We start from the raw sequence: 13319 nt of genomic DNA on the forward strand, positions 1-13319 counted from the left end.
CTGTATATCCTTTATTAAATGGTAAAAATAGTTATTTTGATAGCTTATAATGCTTAGTATTTTAGTAAAATATAAACTTATTATAAGTTTATTAATTTTATATTTTTTAATATATAGTAGTATATTAAAGTTTATATATGCTATTATATATATAAGTAATTTTAATAGTTATATTAACTTAAGTTAAGTGATTTTTAATTAATTACACTATTAGTAATTTTATATATAATATAATATTTAAATTTTATATTAACTTTACCAGTGGTTTTATTTACTAATTTAATATTCTAGCAGCCTAAATATATTAAGTTTAATTATATCCTAAATATAATATATAAAGCTTTTAAAAAATATAGTATTTTACCTGGTTATTTTATATACTCTGCAGCTAATTAAGCTAGAGTGATTATCTTATTCTAGTTAATAGCTAATTGGGGTTTACCTTCCGCTATTATATTAAATTAAAATTATTATTAATTAAGTGATTTTTAAATAAAGCTATTTTAGCTTTTTAATATTTAGTTAATTATAATAATAGTGTAGTATTTTATAGATAATAGCTAGGCTAAATTAATAAATGTTATTATTAAAGCTGCTATTTAGTACTTTTTTTTAATTTCTTTTAATAAATACTGGCTGTTTGTATTATTAATAATTTAGTTGTTTTTTAATAATATTTTTGTAGAAGTTATTAATTGCTCCTTAAATAAGCTTATTATGGGATTTAGACTTTAAACCCTTTTGACGTTATTTTGTAAGGTATTAGTGCTGTTAATAATAAATGATAGGTAATCTATTAACTTTTTATAGTTAATAAGATAATATAAAGTATAATTAGTAATAGATTTTATAAACATTAAGTATAAATAGCAGTTTAATATCTGTTACTGCTAGTATAAATTTTAAAAAAGTAACTGGGTTTTTTTACGTTTTTATTATAAGTATAAATTACTTAGGTAAATTAAGAAGTTTAGATAATAGAAAGTTAAATTACTTATAATTTAACGCTAAGTAAGTCTGTATATATTTAAACTTAACTTACCGCCTTATTAATGGATTTATTCTATTATATTTATTATATAATTAAAGCCTATATTAAATAATAATAATCCCTTTAATTAACTATAATGGAATATAGTTAAGGCTTTTTACTTTAAGGGAGATAATAATAAGTGGTAATTTTATAAAATTAAAGTATTATTTATAAAATAAATATTTTAAGGAAGATATTAATATTTAGTAAAATAGGCTGGTTAGGATGCTAAATATGATAAATAGTATAATAAGGATCTATTAACTGTTAATATAGTAAATTTAATTTAAGATTTTAATATTTAGTAATTATTCTACTGGTAGGGTATTTAGCGGCTGTATATGTAGTATAATTAATTAATAAAATAAAGCTTAACAGTTAGTATTTATTTTACCAGCTGATAATAATAAACATTAATTGCTATAGTAAATAGAAAAAAAAAATTTTTTACTTACTATATTTGTTTATTTTCTTCTTTAATTGTTATTTTTAAATTATTTTCTTTTTTATTCTTTTTTTTAGTATTACTACTATTTAATATTATTTACTATTTTACTAAATAATAATAATATTAGTACTTAACTTATACTTTAATCTAAGACTTTTACCTTTAAAGCTGGAATTTAAAGATATATTAATTATAATTATTTATAAATATTATAATTTTAAATAGAATATAGTAAAGGCCTACTGGTAATAGGCTATAAATATAAGTTCTATTAATTAACGTTAATATATTAAAATGGTTAATAAGAATATATTTATTATTAAAGGTAGCGCTGTATGTATTTTAAATAATTATAAAGTTTATAAAAATCTTAGTAAAGTATTTACTTAAGCTTATTATATATTCTTATATATATTTTATAAAGAATTTTTTACTTTTTAAGGATAATTAATTAATGCATTCCGTTTACTTAAAATGGATAATCTTAAGTAGGAATATTAAAAATATTACCCTGTAGTATTAAAGAAATTATATAAATAAAAAAGTGGTAATATAATTAAGGCTTAATTTTACCCTTTAGTAATATTATTACCTACTGTAATTTAAACTGTATTATAGGCTTAAAATGTATAGACTGCTTTACTTATAGTGTAGAGTGCTACTTTAGTTTTAGTTAATATACTTACTGTAGTTATTACTGTTGTAAATAAGATAGATTAATTGCCTGCTGTTTTATTTTCTTTTTTAGCGTTTTTTTTATGCTTTGTCTTTTTATTTATTTAGCTGGCTGTAAATGCAGTATAAAAACGTTAAAATATTAAAAATGTTAAGAACTGACTTACAGTTAGATTAATTGATTTAACTATAAAAGTTAATGAGCTTTAGTTTTAATTTAAATACTCTGTTTTAGCTTTAAATATTTATATTACCTTTATGCATAAGGCTGTTGTTAAGCTGCGTAAGATGTAGGAAGAGTTTTTAAATATTTTTAATAAGTAACTGCACCCTTTTATTAATATATTTATTAATTGAATAATTATTTTACTTAGTAAGATTAAATAAGCTTAGACTGGTGCTATTAATTAACGATTGGATACCTTTTAATTGAGCAGCCTTTTTGTGTAATATTAATTAACGGGGAATAGTATTGGTATTTAACTTTATTAGCTGTAGACGTTTATTAATAAGATATAACTTTATTTAACTGTTATTTAATTGCTTAGAACTTTATTTTTGTATTTTTTATTTTATTAATATTAAGGTTAGTGTTTTTTTTTATTAGGGGGTAATTGTTTTGCTGATGTATTTATTATTAATTAATGATAACTTATTATTAATAAGTGATAATAAGTAGTTAGTTATTAGTTAGTAAAAAAGAGTAAGCTTTCCTCTTCTATTAACTTTTAACGTTGTAACCGTAATATTAAAGTTACTATTTAAATAAAAATTATAAATATATAATAAATTATAAAGCTATAAGTTAATATAAATTAAATTTTTTTTAAAAAACTTTTTTCAATTTTAATTTATATTAATAAATAAATTAAATTAAATATTTAAATAATATAAATAATTATATAATTAATAAAAATATTAAATATATTCAATTTAAACGTTATATTTATAATCAATTATTTAGCTATTTTAAATAAATATAAAAAAAATATATATATTACATAAAGTTTATTTAAGCTCACTTAGCTAAAAGTAAGCTAGTTACTTAAATCAAAAGAGGCTTACTTTAGCTTATTTAACTGCGCGTAAACTTTACTACTGATTAAACCGTTAGTTCTTTGTTGTTCTGAGGTGCCTACCCTGTGGGCCTATTGTTGCGACTATAAAGGCGTTGGGTCGTAACAGCAAAGCCTAAAGGGATACTTTTATTTTAGATCACCTATTATAAATACTGCTCGTACAAAACTAAGGATCCCGTATAGCTTAAGAAGACTCCTTTATCTTAGATTGCATATCATAATAATGCTCATATAGAACTAAAGATCCCGCAAGGCCCAAAATACCTTCATCCTAGAAACCCTATTACAGATATGCTTATATTATTCCCATAGCTTATTTCCCTTACCCTAACGTACGAATCATTCATTAAGCCATACAAGACCCCTGCATCCATTAAGCTATGCCCCCCGGCACTTGCTGAGCTGGGGTAGCACGGGCTTTTATTTCATTAAGTCGTACGATAACTGCGTGAAGCACTGCGTAGTATAAAGGATATATAGGGTGTATCTGCGTTAGGAAAATAGGCGTAGCGCTAGTAGTCCATGCAGTCAAGTTTATATAACTTCCTCCTACTACCCTACTTTTATCTTTCGAGTACTAGGTATCAAATATTCCACTCTATGGCATTATATGACTTAAGTTGGGTAATATCATTTAGTAGGTAACATTGGGTTTAACCTTGTAAAAGAATACATTTTCCTTTCTGGACAGTGAGAACATTTCTCTGATACGATAAGGACCTGTCTTTGCTCGAGAACAACGTCCTTTGCGCACAATCATCCTGCTGCCATCTTCGACCTACTTTGAGCTACAAGCTACACATCGGTTCCTTTTCTCTGGCAACTGTACAGCCTTCCTTCCCACGGATGAAGTCGCCGGCCGTGCTCGGTGTCCAGGGGGTGCTCTGATGAAGTCGACAGCAGCAGTCGCATGCTGCTATCATTCAAGTCACCAGGAACAAACACATCAGCATTCTCATCCCCGAAATTCAAACACACTAAAAGGATCTCGGCTGGATCGACACCAGTCTTCACATAGGTGAACGTCTTCGGGTTCTCTTTGTCGTGTACCTGGAATCGGCCACGGATGAGCTGATTTCTATAGTGGCGTCTCATCTTGATCATGCGCCTCCAGAAAAACATTGCACCGTCAGGGTCATTCTCCTGATGGGTTACGTTGATCGCCTTGTAATTGTCAATGACTCTGATCCATGGCTTGACGCCACTAAAGCCAGCATACGGAGCAGCCGACCACTGTACCGGCGTCCTGCCATTATCCCTCCCAAAGCGGTGCAGGCCTTCTAGCGCAGCCTCTTGCTTGGCCACATGGTGCGGAAACTTTCGTTCAACCTCGTCGAGGTAGTCTAGGCCAGCGGCGTCTCTGAGATCTGCTCGTGTCCACGATGCATCAATGTTGGTCATGCCGACCTCTTGGCCCTGATACAGAAAGATTGTCCCCGAAAGAGTACACAAGAACATGGCCAGCATCTTGGATGCAGCGTTACGATACTCGCCGTCGCCGGGGCCGAAGCGGTCGACACTTCGAGGATTGTCGTGGTTCTCGGTGAATGCACTGGTCCAACCAAATTGCATAAAGTCTTGCTGTTTGATGATGGCATCTTTGAGCAGAGGTAGCGCTGGCCGTGTGCGCTCATGTAGATCTGCATGCCAATCGTTGCCGGCCATGAAGTGGTCAAAGTCGAGAACCATGTTCAGCTCTTTCGCAGATGGGTCGATGTAGCGCACAATCTCGTCAGTCCCAGTGCCGGGTAATTCTCCGATCAGGACGACATCCGGCCCGTGATCTTCCTCGATGCGAGCTCGTAACTCTTTCAACCAGTCATGTACGGGAGCTCCGTTCATGATGAACTTCCCTTCCATGGGTTGAAACTCTTGATTTGGTTTTGTGATCTCAGAGTCGGGGAAACGAGGGTCTTTCCAGAAAGCGACGACGCTGTCCATACGGAATCCATCTACACCACGCCGCAACCAGAAATCAACTGCTGTGCTATATATTGCGGCCCTTGTTTCCGGGTTTGTCCAGTTGAGATCTGGCTGTTTCTCAAGGCAGAGGTGTAAATAATACTGATCTCTTTCCGCGACATAAGTCCACACACTGCCCCCGAATGCCGCGCGCCAGTTGTTTGGCGGCCTCCTCTCGCCTTGAGCATCAGTTTTGGGATCACGCCAGATGTACCAGTCAGATTTTGGGTTCGTTCTCGACTTCTTGCTGTCCTGAAACCATGCATGCTCATCACTCGTATGGTTCACGACCAAGTCCATGATGAGCTTCATGCCACGAGACTTTGCCTCTACTATGAGCATGTCCATGTCTTTCAATGTCCCGAACTTGTCCCAAATAGATTCATAGTCTCGAACATCGTAGCCCTAACACATAGATTAGTGACTACATGTCTAGAATTTTGCTCGAGAGATTATATTAGTATCGTACCATATCCGCCTGCGGTGAGTCGTACACGGGTGATAACCATATCAAGTCTACACCCAAGTCTTTGAGATGGTCGAGCTTGCTGATGACTCCTGGTAGATCTCCCATGCCATCGTTGTTTGAGTCGTAGAAAGAAGCTGGCCAAATTTGGTACCCAACGGCATCCTTCCACCAGGACCTGTCGCTGGTCATAGTTCAGGTCAGATGTTTGTAGATGAGATTTGGAATTTTAGGGTGGCATCACACGCGCAGCTGGATAAAGTACAGATCGAGGGGTATATATCTGCTAAATCATCCACGTGCACATAGTCTCCACAATCCCGACCACTAGTAGCGAGCACAGGCAACGCTCAAGTCCGCTGTTATCAGACTGCCGAGGAGCGACCATTAGGGGTTGTTGGTGATTCCGTGATTATTTGGATTATGATTACCTCTGAGTCTTGCGGCAATGTGAGAGGCTGCACTATAGTATACCGTGGCTTCAGAGAATCACAAGATCGCCACGATATTCTTTATGAAGGACTAAACAATAGCTGGCTGTAAGACTGCTCTAACCACCCAAAACAAATGCATCCCTCTCCCACAACAAGCCAATGGGAACCCCCAAAGGTCCCGCGAGCAGGAAGTTAACAAGCAGACGCTGCCAAAGTGAAGAGTCCATGACTACTCCCGTCTGCCAATACAAAACACCAGCCCAAAGAACCATCGCAGGCGTATCCAGGACGACGTCCCATTGCACACACCACTTTGCTGCTTCCCACCCGTGGCGTGCCTTCTTATCCTTTCCAGGCAAGGCCGGCAAGAAAAGCTCGATCATTGTCACGCGTGTTGCGAAGGCGCCAAATACCGAGAGCCAGTGTGACAGGGCAGCTATCACGAAGATGAACATGTACACGGACTCAATTTGCGGCCAAGTTTCTGTAGCCGGAGGCGATGGAAGTACTGCTGGGCGCCAGATCAGAGACAACAAAAGTCGACAGAGAGCAACATAAGCAGGCCATTGCTGCCACCAAGCTGCGACGGACTGCTTGATGCTTATATCGCGGATGCGAAGGTCGGGAAGTAACAGCACGATGAACGGCGCCACATAGCCGATGGCGAAGGCCCAAGGAAAAAGCTCGAGTTGAACCGGGTCAATCGCCAGGTCTGATGGTGTGATGTTGCTCGGAGTCATCAGGGCAAGCCGTACACCGAGATACAGAGGCAGATATATGGCCGGAGTATGATTGAACATGAGCAATCCCGGGATAGTGGTCCAAGATCCGAAGTTATGCAGATTGTAACTGCGCAAGCTCTCCAGCACGATCAGGGCCCATGAAACGCCGAAGGAGCCGATGAAGTAGAAGCCAGCCCACGTGGAATCTGGATAGGTCCAGTTTTCAAAGAAGAGGAGTTGAAATATTGAGGGGCCTTTCAACTGCATGTCAACAGATGGGAATCGGCCACTGGTACAGAGGACTTTGAGCGGCTGGCCACTCGGAGCTCGATCAGTCATGATGCATTGTCCCAGAAACTCCATCAGGCCATTGCTGTAATACCAATAGTACAAATTCCTCCATGCCCAGAGGCCTGTGGCGAGGAGACAGACGACGGCAACCAGTGTGAGGGCATCCATGTCGAGACGTTTGGTCAACGGTCCCTGGGGAAATTGATGCAAGTCTTATTGTTGTAGCTCACAACGGACAATGACATTGATGATAATGTGCACGGAGTAGTCGAGTCCGACTCAATCATGCAGCATCATCAGTCTAGTCCTATCTGGCGTCCCTTCGCAAATCCTGCTCAGACCCTGTGGAAGACACGGAGCTTGCGGCTGGCAACGAGTAGTGTTACAACTCAGATGCACCGAATCTGCAAGGCAGAAAACGAAGGAATGGTAGTCATGGGTCAGACTTGTTAGTTGGAGCTTGGCGCCAGTCGTGCAGCACTATGAGGAGGTTGCATTGAAGCGACGGACATGTGGAGCACCGCAGTGCGGCCGGTGGCTATACCCTAAGTTAACCTGACGGGTGGCCCCGGCTGACCCAAGGGGTGCTCCACTTTATACAATTGGCTACAATACTTATCATAGCAGAGCACCCTTTAGCTCAGCTTTAAAAGCTTAGTTGTAAGTTAAATTTTATTGTTATTTTTTTACTTTTATTTATTATTTAAAATTAAATTATTTTTAAGTTTTTATAAAAGTCTTGCTATTTTCACTATAGTATATTGCTATTTTTACTGTAGTTCCATTAAGTAAGGACATTTCTAAAACCACCTATGTTTTCAACTGCAGCAAATAAAGCTTAAAAAATTAAAATAAAATATTTAAAAAATATATATAAGTTAATTATTACGTAATTTATAATAAACTATTTTAAAAATTAAGTTTTAGTTACTATTTAAGAAAATATTAGTTTAAATATATATATAGAGATTTTATAGGTTATTAATAAATAAAAATGAAAAATAAATAATTATTATATATATTATATAAATAAAAAGCTAATTTAAATTTTTCCTTTTATTTTATTTAAGAAAACATAAGAAAAGTAAAAATTAAAATATAAACTTTTAATAAATATTTTCTAATATATATATAAATAAAATAAATAAAATAAATAAAATAAATAAAATAAATAAAATAAATAAAATAAATAAAATAAATAAAATAAATAAAATAAATATATTTTAATATTATTTAATTATTAAATAATTAAAAAATAATTTTTAAAATATTAATTTTATTTTTTTAAGACTGGTTTTAGCTGTTTATAATTATAGTATATTTTTAGAATTTTAGGATTTGTTTTATATATAAGCTACTATAGTAAAAACAGTAATATACTATAGTAAAAATAGTAAAACTTTTTTATAAAGCTTTTATTTAACCTTAAGTAAATTATAAATAAGTTTTTAATAAACTTTTATTAAATTTTAATTAAATTTTTTTTATTTTTAATTTATTAATTTAAGTTTACTAAACTATTTATTAATAAATTTTATTTTTATTTAAATTAATATTTTTTAATTTTTTATTATAGTTTTTTTTTAATTTATAAATTAAAATAATAAATTAATATAGTTTTTTTTTTTATTTATAAATTAATATAATATTTTTATTTTTTATTTTTTTATTTAAATTAAAATAATTTATAATTATTTTATTTTATAATATAAATATTTTTTAAAGTATAAACTTTAAATAAATTAAATAATAATAAAACTTATATTTAAATAGTATTTTATATTTTATAAATTAAATTTTAAATTAATTTTAAATTTTTAATTAAAAACTAAAATATAATTTTCCTTTAATAATTATAGTTTTATTTATTTTTTTATAATAAATATAACTTTTATATATAATATATATTAATTTAATATAAAGCCTAATATATATCTATATATTAATTTTATAAAATAACAACATTTACACTATAATCCACTATATTATCAAACTGCTAAAAAAATAAAAGTCATAAATATAAAAGTACCTTTATATAATAGTACCTTTCTTATATACATATACAAACGGAAGCTGCTGAAAACAATATTATTAATAGTATCCTCATTAATAAATTGTTTCGTCGCATTAATAAACCTTAGTAAACTTAACAGCAGCCAATGCAACGTAACCTTCTGATTCTGCAGAAATCAGTATAATTTCTCCCTGATCTAATGTATGATTTGGCGGTTAGTCAAATCAATTGAATCAATTAAGCCGAATGCTAGCTAACCTAAATTTGGCTGGGGGGTGTCTGTTTAGTGGTACTTTGAGTGGGCCTATGCTTTTTGTGGGTTTCAAATTTGTATCTTTCTTAGCATGACCCCGTCTGTAAGTTACGCCCTAGTCACGAGCATCTCCAATCCGTGAGTATGTCATGGCATGAGTGCTCTAGATCGCACCCTTTTCCGTACTTCTATCGAGAGAAACTGTTCAAGCACGAGTGAGACCGGTCCTACGGCAACGCTCCTTGCAATGAAGATCCTCTGCCTTCACGGTAGAGGCTCCAACAACGAGATCTTTCGGGCGCAGACGGCAGCCTTCCGTGCAGATCTCGATGACTTTGAGTGGACCTTTGTGCAAGGCACGGTTCGACATACCGAAGGCAACTGGTCCCTGTACACAGCACAATTCTCGCATCTTCCACTTTACACATACTACAACCCTTTTGATCCTGCTTCTATCTTGCAGACTCATGACGACCTTGCGCGGATTATAGTCGAAGAGGGCCCATTCGATGGTATTCTGGGCTATTCAGGCGGTGCTGCGTTAGCAGCAGAGATCTTGGCTCAGGCAACCTATGATGATCCCTTTGCCATGGAACGACCGTTTCGATTTGCAGTCTTCATCAACGGAGCATCTCCCCTGCGCTGTTTTGCTATGAAGGACGCCCAAGTCATCGAGGACATCGTCGTAGATTCCGCACCCATGACCGAGCAGGCAGAGAATATGTTTCTTCGTCCGAGTGCGCTGCGAAAGAAGGACGGAGTCAGCGAACAGGACCAGGTCGACCATGCAAAACTACTGTCGTTGCTCAAGAAACTCAAGGGCAAGAAGTTGGTCGATGGAACAACGTTTCTATCCAACGGAACGCATGGCCTTTGTAGATGGGAACTACCCGCAGACGGTGCGCCACTGATTGACTTGCCCACGCTGCACATCCGGAGCACCGAGAGCGACGAGAGTGATCCCCACGAGGGTCTCCATTTGCTACGACTCTGTGATCCCGGCCAAGCACGCGAGTTCCATCATGGCAGTGGGCATGATTTCCCCAGAGGTCGTAAGGAAATGAAGCACATTGCGAGACTGATTCGAGAGGTCGCTGAAGCTACAACAAGTCTATAAGGCTGGCACCACGAGGCTAATAAACTGGGAATATCGAGTCATTAAGACATGCGTAGCTTTCGTCACTTGTATCTAGTGCCTCAAACAGCAGATTTCCAATCAGTACACGTCGGCGTACGACATGCCGCTAGCATAAGTCTGTCATAATACTCTCCGCTTCAGGCGTACCATTAGAGGACCTGCAGGATGCATAATTCCGAGACTTCTTGGGTCGAAGTGGAACTTGTTCTTCCACGAGTCTTCGAACTCGATATCAAACAGCGTAATAAGCTTCGAGACCAGACCGATGACCTCCTGCTCGGCCGCATGCCGTCCAGAACACATGCCCATACCTCCACCAAATGTGCGAATACTTTTACTCCGCTGTTGGACTATGGCATCCTCGCCTGTCCACCTTTCCGTGTCAACCTGGTCCGCTCTCGGGAACAAGTCGCTATGGTGGAGCAACGCAGTGGGCATGAGGATCACACTGCCCTTCCTTACGACATACCCTTCCAGCTCTGTGTCTTCCATGACTACACGTGCTGGCGAGGCTGCCGTGCCTATGCGTAACGCTTCCTTCCACAACGCCTGCATGAAGTTGCTGCCTCTCATTTGCGTGGCGTCGATGTCCAATTCGTGATCGAAGCGGCTTGATTTGCTCGGTCGCAAGAACTTGGACGACTCGACTCGACACTTTGCCAGGCGATCTGAATTACTCGCCGCCACCCAGGTAAACCAGGAACTCATCGGCGCGGCGTTCAGAACGATTGCAAACAGGAAGCTCGCCTGCATGGCCGCCCGTCCACGGAGGGAGAGGCCGAATTGTCGCGCCAGATGGTCACGTTCCCAATTCATTTTTGCGCCCCATTCCTCGTTCCAATATTTGTCCTTGTCCGGCCAGTCTCCCTCTGAATGGTGCGTTAACCACTGTTCAAAGGCGCGTAGCATTCTCTCCCGCGCGCGGCCAGCGCGCGGCTGCAAGACATACGCCAAATTTGTTCTGACACCAATATAGGTGGCATCGTTGAACAGGCAGAAGTCCTTCCACATGGTAGGACCCCATATCTGAGCAAGATGGGGACCGAAGAACGTCAGGACAGAGGTGTCGAAAATGACTTTGCGCAGGACTTGGTATAGATCGACTGTCTGCCAGCCTCTTGTCTTCATATCCAGGTGTTGCTCCAGGATTTGGTGGAAGTGGCGTGTGAATAGCTGCATCAGGTCGTCCAACGGCTCGCCTGACAAGTATCGCAACCAGACATTATGGTTTTGCACCACGAACCCCTTCGCATGCTCTGCACTATTTGCTCGATCCAGACCGATTTGAAAGTAAACTCGGTCGGCCACGGGCAGATCCAGTCCATTCTCCAGCATGCTCAAGGTCACCGGTTCATACGCAAACGTGCGCGAGCGTGCAAAGACATGGGTCGCGGCAGATGGAGAACCAAAAACGTGGAACTTCACGTTCCCCATGAGCAATGTGTAAGGCGAATCTTTGTATTTCGACTGGGTCGTGCGGAAAGTGTGGGCAGGATCGAGAAGGAAGGCTGCCAGATGCTGGATTCCTGGAAGCCAGTAGGGCGCTATTGGAGGTTCGTGGCCTTTTCCTGCTGCCGCTGGCCATGAATGGGAGAGTGAATTGAGGCGAGTCGTGATCAACAGAGTTGCAGTGAGGACAAAGCAGGTCGCGATCAATTGTACTGGCCATGGCAGGCCAACCCAGACGTCGCTCATGGTAGCCATGATGGAGACAGGTTCATGGTGGTCTGCCGAAGAAGCGCATTCAGCTATTGTAGAATGTATCTCCAATATGCGAGCTGAAAGGATTCGGGGAGGTGGGGTGGTCGCCATGTGTCGTCAACAACTAGGTAAGCTACGATACCCCTCGGACTACTAACTATGCTTAGCTTGGTTCGTGATGTACAGTATCCAAAGGGGTCAGCCTAGTAAGTCTAAAAAAAGCAATTTATAAAGCTAGCAAGTGGAAAGATCAGCTTACTTCCTATTGCGGCAGGTGCAGGGGCCGCAGGTCATGTGAGGTCTGAGGCTTAATCAGCGCGAGTATTGATGGAGGCCTTTGCTAAGGGGGCCCTTGTTGAGGATAAAAAGCCACTGTTACTAAATTATAAATATTGCAGTAACTAAGTAAATATCTTTTTATATTTCATTATTTTTAATAGCGTTTTTTATATAAAGCTATTATAATTATATTTATAAATAAATTATAATTTATAATGTATTTATTAACTTTAATAAAATTAAATAATTTTTTACATTATATTAATTTATTTTTCAATTTTAATAATATTAAAATTATTATATTTATAATGTTAGAATTTAAAAATAAATATAATTAATAATAAAATATTTCCTATAAAATTTAAAAAATAAATATAATTATTATTAAATATTTATTTATAAAATAATAATTATTATATAAACTTTTTACTTTTAAATTATTTTATATTTTTTATTTAAATATTTAATAATTATTAACTTTAAAACTTATTATAAATAAATACATTTTTTTAAAAAATTATATAAATTTAATATTAATTAAATAACATAAACTTAAATTATATTAATAAAAGTTTATAATTATAATTTTACTTTTTAATTATTATTTAATAAATTATATTAATTTATTTATAAAACTTTTTTAAATAAATTAATTAAATTAATAAATATTATAAACTTTTATAATTAACTTTTTAATATTTTATTAAAAACTTATAAAATTAATAATTAAAAAAATATTTTATTTTAATATTAATTTTTTTTTAAAAAAAAAAATTATAATAATTTTATTTTTTAAATTATTAATATTTATATTTTTATTATTT

General features: G+C 35.7%; 4 protein-coding genes across 4 annotated transcripts; 1 reads left to right on the forward strand and 3 right to left on the reverse strand.

Annotated features, from left to right (window-relative positions):
• Window positions 1-4030: 4030 nt before the first annotated feature.
• On the reverse strand, window positions 4031-5855 carry TRIVIDRAFT_53515 (glycoside hydrolase family 13 protein; the record flags this gene model as incomplete). Its single annotated transcript, XM_014100670.1, has 2 exons — window positions 4031-5602; window positions 5667-5855. The coding sequence occupies 2 exons, from the start codon at window positions 5853-5855 to the stop codon at window positions 4031-4033; spliced, it is 1761 nt and encodes a 586-aa protein (XP_013956145.1).
• Window positions 5856-6222: 367 nt separating this feature from the next.
• TRIVIDRAFT_135808 (uncharacterized protein) lies at window positions 6223-7029 on the reverse strand (the record flags this gene model as incomplete). Its single annotated transcript, XM_014100671.1, has 1 exon — window positions 6223-7029. A coding segment is annotated over one exon (807 nt), but the record flags the coding sequence as incomplete, so codon positions are not given.
• Window positions 7030-9684: 2655 nt separating this feature from the next.
• TRIVIDRAFT_131384 (uncharacterized protein) lies at window positions 9685-10257 on the forward strand (the record flags this gene model as incomplete). The annotated part of the gene is made up of 1 exon (XM_014100672.1): window positions 9685-10257. A coding segment is annotated over one exon (573 nt), but the record flags the coding sequence as incomplete, so codon positions are not given.
• Window positions 10258-10593: 336 nt separating this feature from the next.
• Window positions 10594-12219, reverse strand: TRIVIDRAFT_70946 (uncharacterized protein; the record flags this gene model as incomplete). The annotated part of the gene is made up of 2 exons (XM_014100673.1): window positions 10594-10632; window positions 10663-12219. 2 exons carry the CDS (start codon window positions 12217-12219, stop codon window positions 10594-10596), a joined length of 1596 nt encoding a protein of 531 aa, XP_013956148.1.
• Window positions 12220-13319: the final 1100 nt, after the last annotated feature.

This window comes from Trichoderma virens, assembly GCF_000170995.1.
Source record: "Trichoderma virens Gv29-8 chromosome Unknown TRIVIscaffold_52, whole genome shotgun sequence".
Taxonomy (NCBI): domain Eukaryota; kingdom Fungi; phylum Ascomycota; class Sordariomycetes; order Hypocreales; family Hypocreaceae; genus Trichoderma; species Trichoderma virens.